The 26,394-nt window shown below is 43.7% G+C and overlaps 1 protein-coding gene across 1 annotated transcript in view; it reads right to left on the bottom strand.

The window, feature by feature from the left end:
• ajap1 (adherens junctions associated protein 1) overlaps window positions 1-26,394 on the bottom strand; it is a 59,569-nt gene that overhangs the window by 8,597 nt on the left and 24,578 nt on the right. The window contains exon 2 of the mRNA XM_075476297.1: window positions 15,393-16,132. Coding sequence (XP_075332412.1) covers window positions 15,393-16,132 — 740 coding nt within the window. The remainder of the gene's footprint in view (window positions 1-15,392; window positions 16,133-26,394) is intronic.

The raw sequence follows: 26,394 nt of genomic DNA, 5'->3' as shown, positions 1-26,394 counted from the left end.
CGCTCTCTGTTTTTTCATCGAAGGACAGTAATCCACAAACATAACAGTGCCGTACACCTGTAAAGTAAGGATTAGTTGGAGTCCACCGCACTGTACTTTAAGGTGTGCATTTGTGTGGGTGAGTGATGGAGTATTTGAGCAAGTCCGACACAATGACACACTGCAGCAGGACAGAAAAAAAAAGAAATAGAAAGAAAAGCCGTCATGATGAAAATGCCCACATGGGCCTTATACATCTCATCCCTCCATCAGCCAGCTGCCTTGCTGCTGATCCAAGCCAATTTGTCTCCTGGAAACGCTCAAAAGGAAGTGCTGCTCGGATATTTTGGAAAAGAACACAACCTCTCCTCTGCTGCCCTGCTGCCTGGACAGCCTAATCTCGGACAAAAAAAAACTTCCGTGGGCAGGGCTATGCAAAAGGCAGACCAGGTCAACCTTGGATTAATGATATCTCCGGCTGGCTCTGGGAAGCCTCACCTTCCCTGTGCAATCAAAGTCCCTTGCCATGGCAAAGGCACATTAACTTATCTGGCAAGTCATTTGCATTTCCCACATATTCGCTCTCTGTCCTCCATTTACCTCTCTGCCTGTCTCTGGCTGACGTTGAAGCCATTCAGTTGGAAATGCTTGGTTATAAACTAACATCTGCTCGAGTTCAGGCCCTATCGAGCTCGTATCTGACCTTGATCAATAACTGAGGTGTCTACTGAGATTGTTTAACCTGGCGTTCATGTCAGATTGAAAGAATGGGGAAAACTTCTAGTCGGTAAAATTAAAGTTAAAAGCTCCACTTGATCGTTTTCCCCTGTAAAAGCATGACTGATTAAACAATATTAGGCTTAATTACTCTGTGCCCAATCCCAGCTTCTGGACACTATTATTTCATATATGACTGGCTCAGCTGGTAAACAAGAGCATATTTATGTGTAATTTCGTGATAATGTGCAACAAATTTCTGGGCACTTAGAGGGTTACATCAGATTGCCATTTGGGGCCAAAGTATGCATACAATCTTGGTACAATTCCCTAATGAAACAAATGAAGCCAGAAACGCCAAGGCCCAATGACACAAAGACAACATTAAGCCCATCATAACCCAATTTTCAAAGCACAACGGTTGCAGAGATAATAGAGCACATGGGTGACAAATATGAGTGCAAAGGCCAGCTCTATTTTCATCCAGCACTGCCAGTTGGAGGGTGGAAAATTTGGCCTGGGTATCTAAAACTCATTGTGTCCTGGCAGTGAGGTTGAAAATCACCTTCGGCTGTCACCTTTCGAGATACCCGCTGAGTTTTTGTGTGGCCAAATCACTGTCAAACAAAGAGAGGCTGAGGGAACGACTAAAGGGAGAAAGGCAATGAAAAAAAGGATTGACACAGAGGGGAGGACAGATCATCTGTGACCAGCGGCAGGCAGATCTGAGCCTCCACACATGCTGGCAGGAAAGGAATTATGGAGATTTTTCAACTTCTTCGCTTTGACAGATTGATGAATATACCAATAAAAAGCTTGTGGGATGATGTTTGCTAACGCTACACAAGAAATATGTGTTTGAGAGGTGCTGTTTGTGTGCTTTTTGATGAATTGTTTTAGTTTTCCAACCCTAAAACTTACTGTAGGCATCTCACAGCCTCTGTTATCTTTAGTTTAACCGTTGCTCAAAACAATAGACAACAAATCAGACTTTTAGTTAACAATGGACACCGTATCAGGCCTTAACGGAGGATAAATAATGGGTTTGCAGTATAGGGTGATTCTGATCTGGCAAGAGAGAGATGGATCATTTAAATCTCAACTTTTGAGCTTTTAACACATTGACTCCCAAGTCACGTAAAACTACGTTTTTACTGCCCATGCGTTGGCTCCCACATGGTAAAAATACGTTTTTACGTTTTTTTTTATGGATTCTGAATCTATACATTCTAATGCACATTCTGTGTGATTTTTGTAATTATGTGATGAACAGAACTGACATAGATGGCAGTCAAAAACTGGTGTCATCATCTGGACATTTTGATCATTACGCCAATGGCTTTGCGTCAACTCAAGAACAATTTTGATAACGCTGCATTGATTGTTGTGCATTTCCGCATTTTGTCCAATCGCACGTGTCGATTTCCAGAGGGTGGCGGTAAAGTAACATAAACAAACAAATATGCTGTGACTGTACAAAAAACGTCAAAAAAATGGTTTAGAACGACATAATTCTGTAAAAACCGCCGGTATTCAATGTGTTAATTGGTAATTGGCCCATTATTTCTGACATAAATGATACTGTTTCAGTATTTATCTCTCCACACAGTTCATTTATCTGTCCTCTCTGGATTCATTCATGGCGCAGTGATGAGTGCAGCTGTGTGCAAACAGTTGACTTTAGGTATGCAAAATTATGCAAGCAGTTGCAAGACAACATCCAATAAAAAAAATCTAAATTTTAACATCATTAAAAGAGCGATGTGTGATGTGAAAAACAACACAAAATACCCCCACTTCAACTCCAGAGTTTTTCTACTTTTTCCTTTCCTTTTCTGTTTCTAATCTATTCACGTTTATTTCCTATTTTCCATTTCTATTTTTTCCTGTACACTGTGCTTTTCTTTACTCTTCTGCTGCTGTAGCATTTCGAAATTTCCTCTTGTGAGGCAAATAAAGTTTTCATCTTTTCTTTTATCAGCACATAGGTCAATGTTTGGTTTGGTGGTGTTTAGGGTGGGAATCAAGAACCGGTTCTCGAAGAGAGCCGGCTCCCAGTAGTTCGATTCCGTGGAATCGTTAATCCGCCTGCCTAACGATCCCATTTATAGGTTCTGCTAATGTCTGACGCATTTTAGCGATTACGTCATGCGCACGCTTCGTATTTTGGCTCAGAATGTTTTCAACATGGCGTCGAGGCAGAAGCGCTCCAAAGTTGAGTTATATTTCACCAAAAAGGACAATATTAGGGCCAGTTGCAACACGTGCAGAGCTTTGATTACACCAAATGGGGGAAATACCTCCAACATGCTGAAACTTTTGACCACACAGTATGCAATTACTTTGCACGAATGTAAAGTCTTTGACATGCTGCAGAGCTTGCGGCACAGCGTCTTCCGTCTCAAAAGTCTCAGGTAACGTAAAACTTCCAGGTCTTGTTGATTGTGACAGGGCTCTAAAGTCTCACGCATTGAGCGTGACAGTCACGCTTTTCAGTCTTTGGTCACGCACTCCCGCCACACGTTGTATTTCTCTCGCTGAAAAAAAATGATAATCTAAATTTCTCTGGCGTGCCGCTATCGCTATGGAAACGGCAGGGAACAAGAACGTCTCTTGTCTAAGCAGAGCAGTTTTAGTTTTAGCAGGAGAGATCTCGCTCTTGCCTGCATTCAAAACTTGAGAGCCATGTAACGTGAAACTTCCAGGTCATGTTGATTGTAATAATGTGACATACTGTATGAATAATTTTCATCTGATATTAACATTTAGTTGACGAGGACTGCAAGAGTGAGGCAGGCTCAGAGGCAGGCTCCCGCATACCTGTAGCTCCCCCTTTCATTAAGGCAGGGAAAAGTAAAATAACAGAGGTGAAAATAGATCAAATGTTGGTGCGTACTTGAAATTAAAGTGTTACTTCAACCAAAGCCATTTGTACTATATATAACTGGATGAGAATCGATAAGATAACCGATAAGGAACCGAATCGATAAGTGATATCGATAATGGAACCGGAATTGCTAAATTTTTAACATTCCCTACTGGTGAAGCCCGTTCTATGGCGTTGAAAACGCTGTAGCTCATGTTTTCGTACAATTCCTGTCTAATGACAACATGGTTAATAATATCAAAGTGCATTTCTGCCGTCTACACAACTTAAACAGGTAAAAGCTCTATCCAACATTGGTAAAACTTTATTTGCTGTTTGCAACTGAGATCTTGTATGCTACCACATCGAGTTTAATTAGCTGCCTCTAAATTTGGAGTGGACTCAGTGTTCCTGATCATTACAGTACTGCAAAGCACAGAGAAGTTTCTTATCAACACCTACAGTAGGGGTGGTCGCAGTCTGTAATGCTGTTGAATCCCCAACCAATGATATCAGTAACAGGGTTCATCAATGAGTTCTCCGTCTGTGCATGTGCGTGTACAAAGAGGGGGGTGGTTTCCGTGTGTCAGGTTTGTGTGAGGATGGAGGACACGGATGCGGACTTTAAAAGTAAAGGGTGATTTATTAACAAAAAACAAAAACAAAGTAACAACAGAAAGCGCGGCTGAGCCGGAGAAAAACGTAGCTATAAGGAACAAACAAAAATACTTGACATGGCAAGGAATAAATAAATACTTAGCTTGGTAACAACGACGTGGAACATGGATAACAATAAACTTGGCATAGGAGGGCAAACGTGACAATCAACAACAAAGATCCGGCAAAACTGACAGGGGAGGCAGAAAATTAAAAAGGGGGTGAGAGTGATTGGGGAGTGAGTGCAGCTGAGGGAAAAAACACAGGTGAAGTGAGTGAAATAATAAACAGAGTGCAGGGAAACTAAAGCATGACAAAAAACTAAACCTGGACTGAAAACAAACATAACCTAAAACATGAAACTAAAAACGTGAGTCCATGGGTGTGACACCGTGTGCGTGAGATGCAGCTGATGTGCTGCGCTCAGCTCTACTGTAAAGTAAGATTTTACATAGTTGGATTATAAAATTACAAGACAAAAATGCATTTGAAATCTTTTAAAACCATTTTCTAACTCGTCTTTATTAAGTTTAGAGCCAATAACTGTGCTGCTAGTTCATATCCATCAGTCTGTGTGTATTTCCTGGATGTTTATGAAAGCCCAACTTGGCTTGGTGTTTTTACCACAGGCTGCCAAATTAACATTTTCCTTGACAGATAGAAGGTTGAAAGCAGAGAATGATGAAATCGAGAAACTTTTTATCCATTTAGCCTTTGTGTTGTCTGCTGAAGTTCATCAGTCCTCTGGAAAGCATCGACAAGAATCTCCAACACAGTTTTCTCCTTGGTTGTTAAACATTCAGCTTCCACCGCTCTGATTTTTTGCCTTAGATACAAGTTTTCTTTTCTCTGTACTTAAATATCGCTGAATTATGGACATACTGAGCTTGTAGAGTGCTCTCTCTGTAACCAGCTGTCTTTTTCAGGCAGCAGGTTCCCAATGGCAAACCCCGCCTCTGCAGTATGTAGAAACGTTGAGATATCTGGAAGTATGTCTGGAAACAAGTATATATAAATTGGATTATTGGGTAAATAATTTATTGAAGTGATGGATAACTGTTGATTAACTCATTCTGAAACTACATTTTGGCTGTAAGTTTAAACTTCCTCCATAAAATAAGCCATCAGTAGCAACATCAGACTATGGAGTGTGGATTTGTCATGTCATTTTATAGGGGGAGTGCATTCATAGCCATACTGCCTTAGTATATCAGCTTTAATGCTCACAGTAGGTTTCAATGTTCCAAACAGAGGAGAACAACCCTCTCTGTGCCTCTTACTGAGGGGCTGCCATTGTTCCTCTCACCAGGAGTGAGCAGTTTAGCTAAAGCTGAATTGAACTGCTGATTGCCTGTAGATTCGTTACACCCTAATGTGTGTACATAGGGCTGTGCTATGCAAACATTTACTGTAAACTGCTTATTGTTCACTATAATCAATCCCTTAATTGCATATCTGCAGTTTAAATTGTGAATTTTGTGACTACATCTGTACTGTACCCAGTTTGACTTCTTAGAGAGCTTTACCAAGGTAATTCTGGACTAATGAGACCCTCATTGCATGGCTATTTAATTACTATGCATACATGTATATGTTACTGTGAGGGGCATGCACATGTTGAATTGTCTGGATGAAGCAGAATCGTTTATTGCAAAAAGCCATTTAGAGCTAAGCTCTAAAAGCCCACTTGCTCAATACACCCACTCAGGGTTTGCTTAAAAGCTCCTGAAAATGGTGAGAAAGGCCCCACAGTTGTTACAGAGGAGCAGCTTATGCAGCTTGAACAGGCATATTCAATACGGTTAATATGCTGCGTGACCCTCCAAGACTGTCTCTACCACAACCCGGAGCAGGACATGTTGAGAGAGGACTTCCGTCAGATGTTGCCTGCTGATAGCAAGAAATTGCCAATTAACGTTGGTGTCAAGGTGTCAATCTAGACTGATTTCCACTGTGTGACCAAGCAATCTAAAAACACTTATTGCAGAAGAGGCACAGAATGAGGAGTGGGACAGAAAGAAGAGAAAAGCCGAGGAGGGAGAGATCAGGTACAATTACTCTAAATGCCTTTTCACTCAATGTCAAAGGCATTGCTGCATAATTCAGCCAGCCTGGGTGGCAAATGCTAAAACGGACCAAAATGGGTCAGCCAGAGTATATTACCTCAATGATAGCAACCCATAAAGGAAGATGCACTCATCTTGAGTTTGTATTAGAAACAATGGGGAGCACTCAAGAGCTCATCCTACAATAGACAAATGAAACTGACGGCAATTTTCAGGTGGAAAGTGTCATAGCTACCACAGCAACTTCAGCCACTCAGAAGTCTGTGTATTGTCACGTTGATGAAAGCATGATTGTTTGTTTTAAAACCAGACAAAAGTTTCACTGAACTATTTAACAGGTGAACGTGCTTCAAAACAAGCTGCAGCTGCAATGTTTCTCGATCCAGCTCTTGGAGGGCAACACTGAGTGATTTTACGCTAAATTAAGTTGAAGAGGAGATATATTAAAATTCTGCTTTAGTCCTTCTGACTGACAGAACATCCAAAACACTGTCTCAGTCAACATGTGTACTTTTTCTTCTTAAGGCAGATGTGCCAAGCCATGAAGAAAAAGCTGGAATAAGAGAAAGCGAAGCAGCATCTGCTCGGTCTCGCCCGTTCATCTCCTCTTGGCTGAGTTGTCTGTAAATCAGGGACAGAGGGTTCGACTCTGCACGCCTGTCACCAGGCATCAGCCTGTAAGTCCAGATTTAACGCTCAAGAAAAAGAGATTCATTTTACCCACTTTATTGTGAGTCAATACAGAGAGCTATGGCAATTTTATTGGATTGCCATGGTAACTGCTGGGAAAAGTGGTTTCTCTGTCTCTGTGTGCGTCTCTCACTGTTGAAGAGGCTGTATTGTACGCCTCTACAGGTCGAGCGCAGGTCAAAATCCTGCATTACAATATTCACTGAACTAGCTTCTTTAAAAATTGATTTCTCAAACACTTAACATACATTTTACATCTGCTCAGTTTGCTCCCCAGTGGATGTAGATTTACTTATTTACACCATTCACTTAACCCCCCCACTCCCTTCACAAACTTGATAACATGATATGATTTGTCACCAGATGGATTTGCTTAATTTGAATACCTGCTGCTTGCTTCATTAAACATAATCCTATTTTAAACATCCACTGTCTGTTTCAGGAGCCCGAGGGACAGATGTGTTGGGCCCTTTTTTCTTCCTCTGAACAAACCTGTTATATCCAATCTTGCATCCCTCAGACCATCTAACGACACCAGAGTTATCAGGAGCGGTTTGCTGAGTGAAGTTTTAATCATTTCATATCCATAATAGAGCTGACAGCTCCATCTGCGTAGAGTAAAGGGGGGTCGGGGTTACTTGCAGAACAAAGAGTCAGAACAATCAGCGAGCATCTGGAGACACCTCAGCTAACTAGCCCCTTCCTCCTCCTCCCCCACCACCTGTATGATGACCGGAGCGACCAGCAAGAGCAGGATCAACACACTAAGAGCTGCAGCATCCAAACTAATTGAGATATGCAAAAGGTGCTGACCATGTACGCTGTCTTAAGGCAGGAAATTACACACCATCTTTCAGTTATTACCCACCAAGGCTATATTCTATATGACTGTTCACTATTATTGGCTGTGGCCTGCGGCAAGACAGCAGCTAATTAAAGAATTACAGCCACCTCAGGCAGTAAGTCATTAAACTTCGGCGGATGTTCTGACAGTTGACATGCTTGACAATAGTTCAAACTAATTCAATGAGGCAGAAAGCACGCAAAAGCTCATTTCCAGAGGCCTTTGAACTGATTAAGAGCAACTTTAGCAACATAAAGCACAGTCTGATTTGTTTCCCTGCCCTGTCCACAGCGACTGCGTGGGAGTTGAGATACACAGTCTACAGTCAACAAGTGCAACACGCACATGCTGTGGCAAGCTGTCAGGCAGTTTTCCTTTGTTACTACATAACGGGTTTCCAACCGAAGCAAACTGGTTCCCAAATTGTCACAGCACATGACAAACTAATGAAAGAGTAGACCCATCAGATGGCAAACATGCAGATACAAAGTTCACTCTTGTCCACTGAAGTGTATTTGGCATATTCTGATCACAACTAGATCAAATCAGGCCATGATGCATCTCTTTACGAGCTGTGGCATTCCCAGAGTCTCCAAAACAAAAAATAATTTATCTGTTTTTTTTTTTAAACATACACACATGCACTGACATTCATCCACACTGATAGAAGCATAGGAACCAGTCAAATTTAACCATCAGGTCACGTGTAGCGTTCCACCTGAATTAAGGTTAGGCTTTATCTGTGGTTATTCTGCCAAACACAAAGTATATTCAATCTGCACCGAGAAAACGGCTTGCTGCCCAAAGTGTGTTTACTGTGAAACAGGAACATCTGAGTTCAGGCCCAGAGACATTTCATTTTAGAAGACAGGAGACTTTGACAACTGTTCCAGTGTGCTCTGAAGCTTGCAGTTCTTAGTTTATTTCCAGTCCATATGGGGAAACAGGGGCAACAGGCTTCGTCATCTCATGAAATATTCATTATACTTGACCACATTTAAGCCCAAAACTCAAAGATTCAGACTGTTGACAGTATCTGAAGGCTTTTTGGAATTTTCTTCACTACTTTCTGCTGTGATGTCATGAGACGATTATGGTCATGATGCACACCTGTCAAATGGGACTCAGACTCATGGCTTGCATTTGTACTGGTTGCACACAATTACTTGGGTTTTACTTTTTATTTTCCTCTTTGCCTTCTGTTTTCCCTTATCTACCTGTCCCAGTTTGCGAGTGCATGTCTATGAGTGTGGCGTTCCTCAACTCCTCCAGATTGCATCACCCTACCGACCTTTCTCCCATCATTACTGCAGTACTTATGCTGTATTTGAAAGCTAATTGGAGCTCTTAATTCCCTGTCTCTGGCTGTAAAAACCTCAAAGAACCTTTTTTTGTCTGTAATCAGGTAAGACCTCCCAACCCCAACTTCAATGATTTGTTACTCCCCATACCTGCAGCCTCAACAGATTAGAGAACTAATTCAATGCATTGTATCTTCCCGTCTCAGTTATCTCAGGTTAAATTAGTGCTGGGCGGCATGACCAAAAATACATATCACGGTATTTTTTCACGGTATATCACGGTATTTTTTTTTCATGCATAGGTGTTCACAGCATTTTCTACAGATTGAGAACAGAATTAAAAATTCTTCAAAATAATTCCTTTGTTAATAATTGGTCACACAGAACTTTATTGTATTAATATTCACATCTTCATTGTAAACAAATTAATAACATAGCTAATTACACTGGTCGGACTGTTCAGCTCTGTTTCAGACTGATACCTCCAGTTCAGGCTGCTCCTCATCCTCAACACGCACGTCTCTCTTTCAATCGCGGAAAATATTTTTCAATACTCATCTGGATTGAAGCAGCAAACATTCAGTGTAAGAGTTGAAAAAACCTACTTTATTTGATTCAAAGCTGCTAGTGTTTTGACCTCGAGAACCCAACTACATTTTTTTTTTTTTTTTTTACGGCAAACTTGCGACTAGTTAACTTTATAAAGAAGGCGTAATCGCTTGTTTGCTATGGGTCGGGTCGGGACGGGACAACATTGTATTAAAAATATAAAATATTTTTATAGGACTTTTTAATGTGCGATTTTATAAAGTTGCACGTGATACCAACCTTTTGTGAATTTCGCCAGCCGTCTTCTTTCGGTTGAGCTAATCTAACGCGACGCTGAAGCTAGCAAGCTTCCAGGCATGATCTCGCTGATGGAGACACACGCGGTGTGCACGGAGGGGAGGGGCTGTGTGTGTGTGTGTGAGTAGGCTATGCGAGAGAGAGGCATGACTGACAGAGACGGAGAGCAGGGAAAGGAAATGCAGCTTAACGAATACGAGTATTTTTTAAATAGCGTTAAAAATAGACAGTAAACATGCGTGTTTAGAAGCGCAACACTGAAAAGGGTCTCAAACAATGTCGCGCGACGCAGCGCCCCCCCCGTTGTGTAATCAAATACACCGGTATGGCGGTATATTAAAAATTCGTATCATAATGAAATTATAAACCGGTATTCGGTGTGAACCGGTATACCGCCCAGCACTAGGTTAAATATCCACAAAATTTCATGAAATCAATTATCTGAAAGTTAAACGGCCGGAATAGTTGTCATTGTTTGCGAACACAACATTCAAACTTAGACATTCAACCCTAACCCTGATGAAAGAGGTGACTGATGTCAGATTGTGACAGGAAAGTAGTTCAATCTGAGACAAAAACTCTCAACCCCTGATCATTTTACAGCAACAGCAAGCTCCAGAATGAGAGGTTGCTCCGATTGTGACAAGAAAATCTCTGATCTTTTCCCAGCAGTTCTGCTCTAAGCCACAATTCATAAGAGTGTGAGCTGAAGCAGACCTCCTGCTTTTACCGTAGGCTCAGTGTGGCAGGACTGACACTGTTGAGCACTGCTGGGGTGGAGCAACACAATTCAGCTGACTTTCTTTGCTTAATTTACCCTGAACCCCAGATCTTAGTAGAAATACAACAGGCCCAGGACTGAAAAAATGTTTTAGCTCCTGGAAAAAAACGAAAAACAAACCCAGGGCCGATAAATTCTGGACGCTGTTGATGAAAATGCATGTAATGACGAACAGGATGGTGGGAGATACATGAAACTTAAAAGCCTGGAGCCCCATCAGTCTGTCAGAACAGAAGAAGCCTTTTAGATGAGAGGTTAAACGTCTTCAAATAACCAAGGACAGCAAACTTATAAGTAGTCAACTATTTTTCCCAGCTTCATGTGAAGTGAAGATCAGTCTCCATTTCCAAGAATGATGTACTCAGCATTAACTCCTGGTTTTCCCACCCTTTCTCCACCAGACTGTTCAGTCAGTGAAGTGTTGCAAACACTTCAGCCTGATTGCTTAGTTGTTGACTCCTTGTGTTTTTGACTTTTTTTAAAAAAATCTCATGTTTCATGGTCCACTGCCCTCTCCCCCCCGTCTCAATCTGCTTACCACTCACATTTGCCAGCTACGCTCCCTCTCCAGCTCCACAATCAAGGTCTCTCAGTCTTCTGCTTTCACCTCCATTCCCTCCCTTGCCTTCAGTAACATACAGCTCTTAACCTTTTTCAAGTCTATTTCTGTGTCCTGCTTTCAGGTTCTACCATCTGAAAAAAAGCATTATGTCCATGCATGCATCCCATTTACTGCCTACATAGCACTTAAATATGAACCTTTAAAGGTAAAGCTTATTATGTGAATCAGCTGCAAGGAGATAAATATTTGTTCTAAAAGCATGTGGTCTTTCTTTTTGACATTTTATAGAACAGACAATTTCCCATAACAACTGTAATAACAATACAAACTAAAGACCTGTTACATGCCAACAGTCACACTAAATAAGCACTCTCAGACTCTGTAATTAGTTATGGCAGATATCGGGATAGCTGGGTTTGTTTCTCTCACGCTTGTATTCTGAGCTGAGGTGTCTCTGTCTCAAGGCTCGTAAATTAGCATTTCTCTTTGATCCCTTTTACTCGTCACCCACTTTGTGTTTGTTGGATGGGTTGCATACAGTATCTATGTAACACCAATAAAGCGACTACAATGAATAAATGCTGAAATGACAATCTCAAACAGCAGTTTAAAGAGATAGTTTGTCTCTTTTGACATGAAGCTGTATGACATTCCATACTAGCAATATTATTTATGAACATTTTCTTACCCCCTGCTGCGTCCTGTGAGCCGAGTTCCAGCCTCATTTTGGTGTTGATGAAGGTATTTCAGCTAGTTGGCAGGGGCCACAAAAGTAAAGCGTTTTGCTTCTCAAAACAATATGCATTCAAAAGAGTAATACATTTACATCACAAAATCGTTCTCCAGAAAAAGTCAGACCTCACAATCACTTGGCACTATTTTCTCTCCCTTGTATCACTCCGTGATTGCCACCTGCCGACAGCCGCGCCTGTTACGGTGTTTACTGCTCGGTCTGCACTTCGGTCTGCACGGTCTACACAGCAGGCAGTGATACGAAGGGAGAGAGAAAATAGCGCCAAGCGATTGTGAGGTCTGACTTTTTCCTGGACAACGATTTTGTGATGCAAATGTATTACTCTTTTGAACGCATATTGTTTTGAGAAGCAAAAAGCTTTATTTTTGTGGCACCAGCCAACTAGCCGGACTACGTTCATCAACGCCAAAACGAGGCTGGAACTCGGCACACAGTACGCAGCGGGAGGTAAGAAAATGTTCATAAATGATATTACTAGTATGGGATGTCATACAGCTTCATGTCAAAACAGGCGAACTATCCCTTTAAGGTGTGTTCAAAGATTTTGCTTTCACCCAAAAAACCCAAACTTCCAAACTAAGATCCCAGTCTGTAAGTATCAGAATCATTTTCTAACACCCCAGTGAACAATTGTAAGACCGTTCCTTTTTTTTGAATTCACAGAAAACACATTTATACATTTTAAATGTTTTCATTTTACTTGACTTTCTTCTCATCTAAAATTGCCCAAATCCCACTAAGATTGAAAGGAGTGCATCCATAAGCATCCTCTGAGGCAAAGCAGTCGACAAAGTGAAGTGAAGCACTTCTTCTTTAGCAATAGTTTAATTTAACCAGCAATCCAAAGCTGTGCCGCTGGTGCGGTAATTATATCCAGCCTTGGGGCTAATTTGAGGCGGACATGGGTTAATGTGTTCTGAAGGCAAAGGAAAAGTCTTCCGCAGTAGTTCTACACGCAGACTTTGCTTTGAAAAGGCAAAAATTGATTTATTTCTCTGCTTCTATGACCAACAATCTGCATTTTGAAACGATGATGTGCACCCAGTTGAAATAAAAGCCAGCTTTCAGGCAGCAGTGGTGTGGTGATTTCCTCCCGGATACAATATCAAGCCATCATTTGAATCCCAGGTGGCCTCGCACTCACCCCCCAATCAAGAGAAAATTAACAGATCACAACAATGTTGACAAGACAATTAAGCCGTGCGATTTCACATTCATAATATAAACTTCAGTCACAGTAATGCAACACATATGTATGCCTCTAACATTTAAGCCCTTTTCTGAAGTCGTCTTTGCTCCTTAGAGAGATGATCGTTACCTTTTTTAAAACATAAACAGTACTCAGAGGCAACTCTCAGCTATGAGTGAGATCCAGATGTGTTTGTTGTCCCAGTTCAGGCTCCGCCGCTGTTTCTGTTCATTAACACAACACTGCAACGATGACATCATTTAATTATCAAGGGAATCAAATTAAATGATTGAAACATACACCGATCACTGCACTGTGACCACCCGCCGAATATTGACTAGGTCCTCGTGGTGCTGTCAAATGAGATCTGACCAATCAGGACGTGGATAAAGAACACCTGAGTGTGTGTTAGAGTGTCGGGATGTCAGCAAAAGAGCCTTTGAACCTTGTGGATTGTTTAGAAGAGAGGGGTTTTGTGGCTTGCTTCTCGCAGAATTTGGATGCCAGTTGATACCTTCCACTCTTTGTGTCGTTATTTGAGCTCTTCCTAAGCAGTTTATGCTGGGCCCACCACTGTCCTGCAGTGGGAGGCTGTTACTCTACTACAACACACTTTAATGTTGTGGCCAATCTGTGTATTTCACAACACACTCAGCAGCACCTGAACCTTAACAAATATTTCATTTTCAAGGTCTTTTAACAATCCTTACTGTTAATTGCCTGCCTTCATGACATTTCTGTTATTGCACCAAATGGTAAAACCTCAATAAGCCACGTTTGAGTTCACAAGATGTTAAACATTACTTATGTTTCATTAGATCTCAGAGGAAGTCGTGTTCCTCATAAATGTAATGAAATGTTAATTGTAATATAGCTGCCCGAGAGGTTTGAGTGTCGACAGCACAAAGGGGCTGCCCATAAAAGTCACACATGCCCGTGTGCCATATTTCAGGCACGAAGGCTGCGTCACGGTCAAGGACACAGTCTGTGAGTCAGGGGCTATTTCAATAAGCTGTAATATTATAGTAATAGAAGGGTTTGAAGAGTTCGTCTTTCAGTATCCTAAGTGATAAAGTACGGGACAATTTTATGTTCCTGAAGCACAAATGAAACTTTCTCTTTCCAAGCTTGAATGTTGCCAACTCCCACTTCACTGCATGTCTTGATCCTGCCTAATTCTCTTCTCAGAAAGAAGATTCATCAGATATGTGCAGTAAAAATACATGTTTCACACTGTTTAACCTGCGTGAAGGTGCCTCTACCTTCCAGTAGGACTCTTCTGTACAAAGGTACACATGTGATCACACATCACACGATCCAACCTCCATTATCCTGAACGCACACATTCAGCTGATGCTTTCTTCGGTTTAAAATGCTTCTGTTTTCATTTTTCGTGATGTGTTTGGGATCCATATGGGAAACTTCAGCACAAACTTATTTAAGGCTCATTCATGAGAAGATTTTAAGGGCAGCATCAAATCAGAATCTATGTTTAAGTGTTTTTGTGGTTGATCTCTTACTGTATATCATGACACAGTAACAGTTAAAAACAGCTTTTTAATGGTGTTTATCCCTCGTCCGGCTGTCCTCGTTCAGGCCTTTAGACAATGACCAATGGGAGCAGATTGAGTTATCAAGAAAAGGTGCTTCTTCTCTGGCCTTTCTTTTTACAAGAAAGCAAATGACACTCTATTAGGGAACTGAAGTATATCCACATGGAGGTTCCACAGGTTCAATATACATGTTAAGAAAAACTTCGATTCTAGACCTCATCACCTCCCAAAATAAAGTAATTCACACCTTGCAGCGGCAAAAGCCTGTTCATCATTTACCTACATATTGTTTTCTTTTTAAATCAGCAATTTAATGAAACTAAACTGTCTGTGTTTGCACATTTCCTCAGGAACTGCTTCAGTAAAAATGACAACCTGCTGAAGAAAAGCAGGTTGTTGACTTTGCGGGACCACCTTCACAGGGTATTTGCTTTATGCTGAAGTCATGAGTGAGTCTGTCAATTGTAACTAAAAGAAAAAAATGCAATTAAGAAAATAAAAATGATGTTTTTTGCCTGCTCACTTAATCTAACCATACAATTCAGATCAAGATGAAATAAGTTGTTTTAGCCTGTTTTATGTCTTACCTGGTGTGTCCCCATATGGCTTTGGTGGTTTGACAGTCTCCGTGTTGCTGATACTGGACTTGGTGGTGCTCTTGGACTCTGTTGTGGTCACCACAGTGAACGTACTTTGGGACAGCCTGGTTGTGGTGCTAGTGGTTGTAGCCACTGTCGTAGTTGACACCCTTGTGGACAGCGTTACATTGAGCTCTGCTTTGCCATCATCATCAATGCTATCAGTCCCCGTGGGTCCCCAGTCAATAAATCCAGCCACTGTAGTAGTCCGGCCCTCCTGAGACTTGTCATAGCTGTCCCATTTGAGCTGCCTCCTGTCTCTAATTAATAACCTTCTGCTTGATAAAGCTGCTGGAGCTTCTGGTATTCCAAGCAAAGAATCACCTGTCTTTATTTGAGAATATCTCAACCGGCACTCGTGGCACGTTGCGTGTCCTTTACGTGCTGGCTTATGATACTTTTGACCTTTGACTTTTGGTCCCATCCCAGCTCTGTTGTCTTGGGGTGGAGGGACAGGGCTGAGAAGCCGGCGGGCCAGCGGGTTCACTGTTCTCCAGTGAAGCTTGTTGGGCATATCCCAGAGGGGCTGCAGACGAGGTCGGGACCGAGGCACCGATTTAGGCGTCAGTTTGATCCCCAGACCCTGACTGAGGGGGCTGCACACAGAGAAGTCCAGAGTGAGGTGAGTCATGGCCAGCAGGATCCACACCCGGTGGCCAACACAGCTCCCTGGCCTCAAAGCAGACGGACTGCAGAGAAAGCAGAAAGTTCAAATGAGACAAGACAAACAGTCTCGCACCCTGTCAATGTTATTGACCTGTGGGAAATATCTGCATCTCTATTCATCATCCATTTGCACACTTGTCAAAGTTATACTCCACTACTTCTGAAACACCCACTCAATTAGGCTTTGCAATTAGTCTTGCAAAGTGCCTGTTGAACTGAGGTAGAAAGGTCAAGCACAAAGCAAATGTAGTAGATTCCTGTTTTGTGCTCTTTGCTCTGAACTGTCATCAGCAATAAGGACTTATCCTTGATGTCTATGATTCATATGAATCCAGGGATGATTACACCAACACATAAGGTCAGGCCTGCTTGACCTGATCCTCATATTCTGCATTATCTCCCCCAGACACAAAGTCATCTGATTCTCAAAGGGCAGTTTGATTATGCAGAGCAATGTTTAGGAAGGTATTTTGCGATAACAGCAGATGACACAGCATGACGAGTATAGTGCAGGCATCTGCACTTATACACAGAGTGCTTTCATGTGTTAAAAAGCAACAGATGGTCTTTGTTCCTCTATAAACTTCACTTCTAGTTGCGAGGTGTTAGACCGGCTGGTTATACAGGTCATAACCCAACAGTGGGTTGTTTTTAAAGACAACCTTCAGTGGGCCCCAGGACAAAACTACACATTGATTCCCGAGGAGGAAACCTCATTATGGGCTATCTATAATCTCTGCTGTCCTTGGCCAATTTAAGCCCACAAGGAAGGCTTGTTTAGGAAGCATCACAGAGGTGATGATAGATGGAAATGTGTGAATGGGTTCATCAAAATGTCAAAGGCATCACAAAGACATCCTTTGGTCATATAATTATCGAGGCATGTTTGTCCAAGTCTATCATTTTGCTTACGTCATCATGTGCGTTGATTGAAAAAAAAAATTGATTCAGACTGCATCTCTAACAGGTCATGCCATTTGCTAACGAAGCAGTTCCGACAGGAGCAGTCCACACTTGTGACACACGTTGGTCTGGTTCTGTTCTGTGTGGAAAAGTTTGGACAGAACAAAAAATGATTTGATGTTTAAAAACCATAAAGTTTCCATTAGTTTGTGAGGTTTGTAAAATGAGGAAGCAAGCAGACCAGGCTCCACACTTTGCCATTGTACTTCTGCATAATTGACAGTTCTAAATTTAAAGGTAATCCAGAATATTACATATTATGGATAAAATGATTTGACACTTTTTCCTGTGTCGAAACAAACATTGGGGTGACAAAAAGCCATGCTATTACTATCTGCCGCTGCTCATCTGAGATGTGAGGAACCAGTGACTGAGCAATGATTTAGAACATCATTTTAATTGAGCCATAAATGGAGATTGATGTGATCACGAAAGAGCTGTGGCAAGGTCAGTACATTATTGACAGCTAAAAATATGGGTGACAATTTGTCTTGCGTGAATTTTGGCCCTGACCTCCGGCTGACATCCTGGCACCTTCCCAGTCTGCACTCAGTTTTCACTTTACGGCCAAATGAAGGCAATATCCGGCATGGAAAGCGCTTGTCACTCATCTCTGATAATATTATTTTACAACAGGACAGGTGGATCCGTAATTATTTAATGAACATGTTTTTGAAACGACAAGAAGATTACAACAAAATGTAACTGAGATGACTCCTGTTCATAAAAGATGAACGAGTTATTCTTTGTCAGCTCCAGTAGATAAGAGATAATAGATGATAATATGATCATAGAATTCCAATTAAAATATTTCTCTAACAGAAAGCACTGATATACATTGTTTTTGGTAGTTTCTGCTCTTATTTTCAGCTATGCAAGTTCTCAAGTCGTCTGCCGTAAAAGAAGCTAAAAGTGGCTCCTAACGTTTGATGGATTTACTGTCAGGACCAGAGAATGGAGGACGCAGATGCAGGAGGTTTGAATCCAAGACTTTTATTATTAGGCAGCAGAGCGACCAGTTCCTCGTGAGAGAAGCTACGGAAGGCTATGAAATATTATTCTAGGATATATAAAAATTATCAGAACTCAAAATCACTCCACTAGCGGAGGAAAAAACAAAAGACTATGAAACTCTACAATAACTATAAGTCTCTCCTACTAAGGAGGAAAAGAAAAACCACTCCTAAAAATTGGAGGAAATAAACTATGAAACTTTACCAACAAAAAGAGCCACTCCACTCAGGAGGGAAAAACAAAAAGGGCTATAACAAAATTACCTCTGTAACTCTTACAGGTTTCTATATTATCAAAATTATCTCTAGGAAAAACAAAATCACTCTTACGAGGAAATACCACTGGGAACTCGGAAACAGGCTTGGGAAAACAGGCTTGGAACGAACGCGAGGATGATGCACTATACGGGGACAGATACAACACACTGGCACAAGACAGGGGGAGACGCAGACTCTTAAGCACACAGGGGTAATGGGAAACAGGTGGAATCACTCATACGACAATCAGACTGGAACACGAGAGGAAGGGCAAGTGACCTGGAACGAGAGGGAAGTTAGTCTTTCAAAATAAAACAGGAAATGACGAGACAAGACAAAAAACCCAACTTAACCTCACCACGGTGTGACAGAGCCCCCCCTTCTAGGACCGGACCCCGGACGGTCCAGGGAGTTCAGGGTGGGCTTTATGAAAGTCCGAGATGAGGGATGGGTCGTCTATGTAGCTTCTGGGAACCCATTGTCTCTCTTCTGGGCCGTAACCCTCCCAGTCCACCAAGTACTGCTTACCCCTCCCTCGATTACGTACGGCTAAAAGTTTCTTTACTTTGTATAAAACTCCCCCGTCGGCCGACTCCAGAGGCGGCGGGGGCTTGGAGGTCGGGACCATGGGGCTTTCCTTGGCGGGCTTGACTTGGCTGACGTGGAAGGTGGGATGAACTCTGAGGGATCGGGGTAAGCGGAGACGGATGGCGGCTGGATTGATGATTTTGGAGATGCTGAAGGGACCCACGAAGCGCGGAGCCAGCTTCTTGCTGGGGACCTTGAGGTGGAGATCTCGGGCCGAGAGCCAGACCTTCTGCCCAGGCTGGTAATCGGGTGCAGGGCGACGCTTCCGATCGGCGGCTCTTTTGACGCGATCCCCCTGGCGGGTCAGAATCTGACGGGCTGCAGCCCAGATGCGCCGACAGCGGCGAACCAGAGCGTGGGCGGAGGGAACGGAGACCTCTCGCTCAGCGTCAGGGAACACGGGAGGCTGGTATCCGTAGACGCACTTGAAGGGTGAGAGACCGGTGGCGGAGGTGGGCAGAGAATTATGGGCAAACTCTACCCAGACCAGGTGGGCGCTCCACGTTGTCGGGTTCTGGGAAACCAGGCACCGGAGGCCGGTTTCCAGCTGTTGATTGAGGCGCTCGGTCTGGCCGTTTGCCTCCGGATGGTAACCTGAGGTCAGGCTGGCTGAAGCACCGATCAGCCGACAGAATTCCCTCCAGAACCGCGAGACGAACTGGGGCCCCCGGTCTGAAACAATGTCTTTGGGGAAGCCATGGATTCTGAAAACATGTCTCATCATAATACTGGCCGTTTCTTTGGCCGTAGGCAACTTAGGCAAAGCTATAAAATGTGTCATTTTAGAGAAACGATCCACCACGGTCAGTACCGTGGTGTTACCTTCAGAGACCGGAAGCCCCGTGACAAAATCCAGCGAGATGTCCGACCACGGTCTGGAGGGGATCGGCAGTGGGTGCAACAGTCCCCTGCGTGCTCCGGAGGAAGTCTTATTACGGGCGCAGACCGAGCAAGCCTCGATGTACTCCCGGACCTCCGGCTCCATGGAAGGCCACCAGAACCGCTGGGAGATGGCGAACATGGTTCTCCGGACCCCCGGATGGCAGGTGAGTAGCGAGGTGTGGGCCCAATGAATCACCTGTGGACGCAGATTAGCCGGGACAAATAAACATTGCTCCGGGCATCCACTAGGTGGAGGGGTCTCACCGTTGGCTTCCTTCACCTTCTTTTCTATTTGCCAATTTACCGCTCCAACCACACAGTTCAGTGGAAGGATGGGCTCAGGTTCCTTGGCAACAGGCGCAGGATCATAAATACGGGACAGGGCGTCGGGCTTGATGTTTCGGGATCCTGGCCTGTAAGACAACGTGAAACGAAAACGGTTAAAAAACAGAGTCCACCTGGCCTGGCGAGAATTAAGCCTCTTGGCTTTCCTAATGTATTCTAGATTTTTATGGTCGGTCCAGACAATAAAAGGATGAGCTGCCCCCTCCAACCAGTGTCTCCACTCCTCCAAGGCGACCTTAACAGCCAGCAGCTCCCGGTTCCCCACGTCGTAGTTCCTCTCCGCCGAGCTCAGGCGCCGGGAGAGGAAAGCGCACGGGTGCATCTTACCGTCAGACTCTGCCCTCTGGGAGAGAACGGCCCCGATGCCCTCGCTGGAAGCGTCCACCTCGACCACGAACTGGCGCTGTGGGTCAGGTAAGGTGAGGATGGGTGCGGTGGTGAAGAGCTGTTTGAGGCGGCGGAACGCCTCTTCTTGTTTCGGCCCCCAGAGAAAACGAACCTGAGGTGAGGTGAGGGCATGGAGCGGGGCGGCGATGGCGCTGAAACCCCTGATGAACCGCCTGTAGAAATTGGCGAACCCCAGAAACTGTTGGACCTTTTTGCGGTTGCCTGGGGTCGGCCACTCAGCCACAGCACTGATCTTGGCGGGGTCCATCTGAACTTTGCCGGGGGAAATAATAAAACCTAGGAAGGTAGTTGTGGTTACATGGAATTCACTTTTTTCAGCTTTAACATACAAATGATTTTCAAGCAGTCTTTTCAAAACTTTGTTAACATGGACCTTGTGTGTGTCCAGATCAGGTGAATAAATCAGAATGTCGTCTAAGTACACATAAACAAAATGATCCAAAAAGTCTCTGAGGACGTCATTTATCATGGCCTGGAAGACAGCGGGAGCGTTGGTGAGGCCGAAAGGCATCACCAGATATTCGTAGTGGCCACTGGGGGTGTTAAAACCGGTCTTCCACTCGTCCCCCTCCCTAATGCGGACGAGGTGGTAAGCGTTACGCAAGTCCAGTTTTGTGAAGACGGCGGCCTGTTGAAGTTGGTCGAATACCGATGACATCAGAGGGAGTGGGTAACGGTTCTTTATAGTGATGTCGTTTAGTGGGCTGTAATCAATGCAGGGCCGTAGGGAGCCGTCCTTCTTGGCCACGAAGAAGAATCCCGCCCCAGCCGGGGAGGAAGAGGGGCGGATGAGCCCCGCTTTGAGAGATGTCTCGATATAATCCTTCATGGATTGTTGCTCTGGCCGTGATAGAGAGTAGAGGCGCCCCTTGGGGATAGTGGATCCTGGGATGAGATCCACGGCGCAGTCGTATGGCCGATGTGGAGGAAGAGACGTGGCTCTGTCTTTGCTGAAGACTTCACTGAGATGGTGGTAGCAGGCGGGGATCGAAGTCAAGTCGGGCGGCTGGAACTCTGTGACAGGGACAGAAATATTTTTAACAGTGACGTAAGCCGGTTTATCAGACTTGGCGTGCAGACATGATCCCTCGCAGGTTCTTCCCCAACCCAGTATTTTGCCCGAAGGCCAGTCAATGTGTGGATTGTGTCTGGTGAGCCAAGAATGACCCAACACCAGAGCATGAGAAGGAGAGTGAAACAGAAAAAATTTAATTTTCTCCTGATGACAGTTCGTTGTCATGGTTACGGGTTCCGTGATGTGGGTTATGGAACACAGGAGCTGCCCATTCAATGCGTTGGCATTAATGGGTCGTGTAAGTCTCTCCGTCCTAAGACCCAGTTTTTTGGCTACACCCCAGTCCATAAGGCTTTCATCTGCCCCGGAATCAATCAGACTGTCAAGGTTGAGAGTAGTGTTTCTGTGCGTTACCTTGATGTGGAAAGGTTTTCGTGGCATGGATCTGGTAACCACAGAGTCTCTCTTTACCTGGGGTAGCCGGATAGGACATGTGGAGATGAGGTGTCCGATCTCCCCACAGTAAAGACATCTCACCTCTCGGATCCGGCGTGCTCGTTCCGCCTGTGTAAGCCGAGCTCTACCCATATCCATGGGTTCCTCTTCTCCGGCAGGAGACGGAGTGAGAGGATGAGCGGGTGGGGATGCGTGTGCGGGTGACCGTGGGAAGAGACGAGAGGGTTGGAGAGAGGCGGGCGGATGTTGGTGTTCTCCCCGGTGGGCCTTCAACTCCCGCAGCCGATTATCCGTCCGAACCGCGAGTGAGATTAGCGAATCCACATCCGCAGGGAGGTCTAACGGAAGGAGAAGTTCCTGGATGGGAACCGCCAGTCCCTTCAGGAAGACGTCGTACAGCGCCCGATCGTTCCAGCCGCTCTCCACCGCCAGAGTTCGGAAACGGATGGCGAAGTCGCAAACCGTCTCCCGGCCTTGTTTGAGACCGCTTAGCTCCCTCGCCTTCTGTCGTTCCGTGGTAACAGGATCGAACACCTTGCGTAGTGCTTCTGTAAACGCCTGGTGGGAGCTACAGAGTGGGGATTTTCTGTCCCACTCTGCCCGGGCCCATGCCCTAGCCCTCCCGGTCAGGTGCGAAACCATGTAGCCGACCTTGTGGAGATCGGTGGGGTACTGGAGCGGGTTGAGAGCAAAATGTAACTCACAGTCACTGATGAATGATCTGCTCAAGCCGACCTCTCCAGAGAATCGTTCCGGGGAAGCCAGCCGAATACTGGCGCCGTAGCTGGGGGGAGAGGGCTGAGGCGCGAGTGGGGCTGGGATCGCTGCAGGTGCATCTTTGTCGAGGCGCCCCAGGACTTGCTGCAGCTGGCTGGCAAGCTGACCCATTTGGCCGGCAAGCTGACCCATTTGGCCGGAGACAGTGGATTGGAAAGCCAACTGACTCTGAGCGAGGTTGTCGAGCCCCTGGCCAAGCGTAGCCGTCTGGTCCTCCTGCCGGGTAAGGCGATCGCTCTGGGAAGAGAGAGCCTCGGAAAAAAGCTCGGATCCTGCTGCGTCCATTCTGGCCAGTGTGTACTGTCAGGACCAGAGAATGGAGGACGCAGATGCAGGAGGTTTGAATCCAAGACTTTTATTATTAGGCAGCAGAGCGACCAGTTCCTCGTGAGAGAAGCTACGGAAGGCTATGAAATATTATTCTAGGATATATAAAAATTATCAGAACTCAAAATCACTCCACTAGCGGAGGAAAAAACAAAAGACTATGAAACTCTACAATAACTATAAGTCTCTCCTACTAAGGAGGAAAAGAAAAACCACTCCTAAAAATTGGAGGAAATAAACTATGAAACTTTACCAACAAAAAGAGCCACTCCACTCAGGAGGGAAAAACAAAAAGGGCTATAACAAAATTACCTCTGTAACTCTTACAGGTTTCTATATTATCAAAATTATCTCTAGGAAAAACAAAATCACTCTTACGAGGAAATACCACTGGGAACTCGGAAACAGGCTTGGGAAAACAGGCTTGGAACGAACGCGAGGATGATGCACTATACGGGGACAGATACAACACACTGGCACAAGACAGGGGGAGACGCAGACTCTTAAGCACACAGGGGTAATGGGAAACAGGTGGAATCACTCATACGACAATCAGACTGGAACACGAGAGGAAGGGCAAGTGACCTGGAACGAGAGGGAAGTTAGTCTTTCAAAATAAAACAGGAAATGACGAGACAAGACAAAAAACCCAACTTAACCTCACCACGGTGTGACATTTAACCAGTTGGTCCGCTGTCATGACGACCCATTATTCATCTTATAATGTTTAACTTACCACTAAAAAGCTTTTCGTGATTTGATCTAAAGGGAACAGGTTTCTGCTTACATCATCTGAACAATCTTCTTTTTTTTTTTTTTTTTAATCTGTTCAAAAATATTGTTTGTGTTGGAGTGCTTCATTCATGGCATGTTCATACTGGCTTGTAAAACGCTGAGGCGTCTCAGCTTAATGCAGCCTTCTTCAGGGAGTCAAACACACTTAAAGGATGTCCAAAGGCTTTTTCTAGCGGCCCTCCCACAATAGGAATCTTCTATCTGGAATGGAATTTTCCACTAGGGGAAAACTCAAAGTAAGGATGCATGAATACAAATACAACAGGAGATTTAGTCGTTACGGTCCACAGCAGGTAGTAAAAAAAAAAAACAATTACTCTAATAACCCCCCCTCCCTCTGAAAGATTTTATTCAGAGTGACGCAATATTGAGTCCAATTTTTTTTTGTTCTACCCAACAGGATAAATTATTCTACACAGTCATATTCAGTCAAGCACCCAACACACAAGGTCGGGCCCATGACCAAACATTCCATTAGAAAAAGACCTTGGACTCCATGAAGTCTGTTCATCTTTCTGAAGAAGGCCAGCGCGCCGAAACGTGTCTCACGAGTCAGTATGACTGCTGTGAAAATACAGAGAATCGATAACCCAAAATTACAACTTCAGGCACGTCCAACATTTAAACTTCAAAATGCTCTTAATGAATAGATAATACATTGTTAGCTTCCTTCATATATTATTACTTTGATTCCAACGCTGTGTTTTTAACTGGCATATATCTTTCTGCAATTAGACATATAATGTATAAATAATGCTACTGAATAATGCAACTAACTCAGATCCCACTCCACATAACAAGGATCTGCCCAAAGGTGATCTCAAGGCACTTCAAACTTAAGAGACACTCCAATTCAAGCCAAGATCGAAGCAGAAGACATAAAAAAAGTTTCTCTCTTAGGCACATCCCATCATTCTGGTGGACCAAAGCAGGAGCAGTAACTCAGCTGCAGACAAACCTCCTTTTAAAAGAAAAAGAAAAAAGAAACAATTTTCAGCTATATGACTTGTGCCATCGAGTGAGCCCCTGACAGGGCAACTATTAACCAATAGCAGATTGAGTCAATGCCAGTTTTAATCAGGACCTCACTAATTTCTCATGCATTCAAAATGGTTGTGTATGGTATTGTGTTGTTTAGAAATAGTGAATTAATGCTATTTACTTTAAATAAACATATATATATATGTATATATATATATATATATATATATATATATACATATATATAAGTACAGCAGGGCAGCAATGAGTACTGTAAAAATCACTGTAGGTGGCAACACATACGGTATTTTATACACAAACTCCTATCAGACTAAAGTACTGCCTTGATCTTGTTAAATGGATTACATACCACGGATGTGAGTCCAATCACCACAGCACATGCTACAGATGAAGTGGCTTTGCAGCAAGAATTTTCTTAGAAGTGCAGTTTCATAATTTAAGAACCACAAACACACTTCGACATCCCTCATAATGAAAATATAATTTGGAAGTACACTGCACAGATGGCAGAAGAAGTGCAACATTCACAGCGATGACAAACCAGATTGCTTTCTTGTGGGGCTGTGTGCCTGGTGTCCTTTTTCATCTGCACATGCTACATCATACTGTCAATGCCAACTTCAAAGTAAAGGTAAGCCCTGGCAGTGTGGCTGGAAATCCCTTTAGTGGAGCTTATGACGTCTCCTTATTCTGAGTTTGTGAGTTAGATGGATTTCATTTCTTTTATTTTTTTAGAGAAAAATGTTTACATTGGTGGATGAAGACCTCGTGTACAAGTTTATTGATTGACTGGCAAAAGTAACAATCACCTGTAAACTGAAATGCAATATTTGGGCAACCTTCGTGGAGCAAACTGTTAACTAAGACTTGCTGGAATGATTATTTTAACCAAGAGGCTCCGCGGGCTTCGACTCACAGATACGTCAGGAAAAACAAACTCTCTGTGCATCGCATGTACACTCATTCTAAGAGTCTCTATCAGCTAAACGCCCATGTTTGTGTATTTGCTGCTATCCCCTCATTGTGTTTTTCCGGACCTGTTGATCCAGCATTCACATCATCCACCATATGTTCAATCACACAAGAGAGCCAGAGTTGAGTCTGTGTGCCAGAGTGTGCAATCCAAACCACTCCAGTTCATCACACGCATGCAATGTGGAATTTCAATAGAAACCCGGTGATGTAACAGTATATGTAACATGTGATTTGAGAGCAATATATTTAGATTATGCTTCCTGGCCCAAATATGAAAGAGCAGTGGAGGAGGGTTCACCGAGCTTGACTTCTCTCTCTTTTTTTTTAAGCTGTACTATATTCAGTAAATCTACTTCCAACTTATTCTGGAGCTTCTCACAGATGCCACTGTCAGGGTAGTTGGGATTAGTCCATGACAGAGACACAAAGTTAAACCCATGATCTTCATGTTTGAGAACCACAGTCTGATGAACATAATCAG

This window comes from Odontesthes bonariensis, chromosome 10 (assembly GCF_027942865.1).
Source record: "Odontesthes bonariensis isolate fOdoBon6 chromosome 10, fOdoBon6.hap1, whole genome shotgun sequence".
Classification (NCBI taxonomy): Eukaryota; Metazoa; Chordata; class Actinopteri; order Atheriniformes; family Atherinopsidae; genus Odontesthes; species Odontesthes bonariensis.
This window is presented reverse-complemented; position numbering and strand designations above follow the sequence as displayed.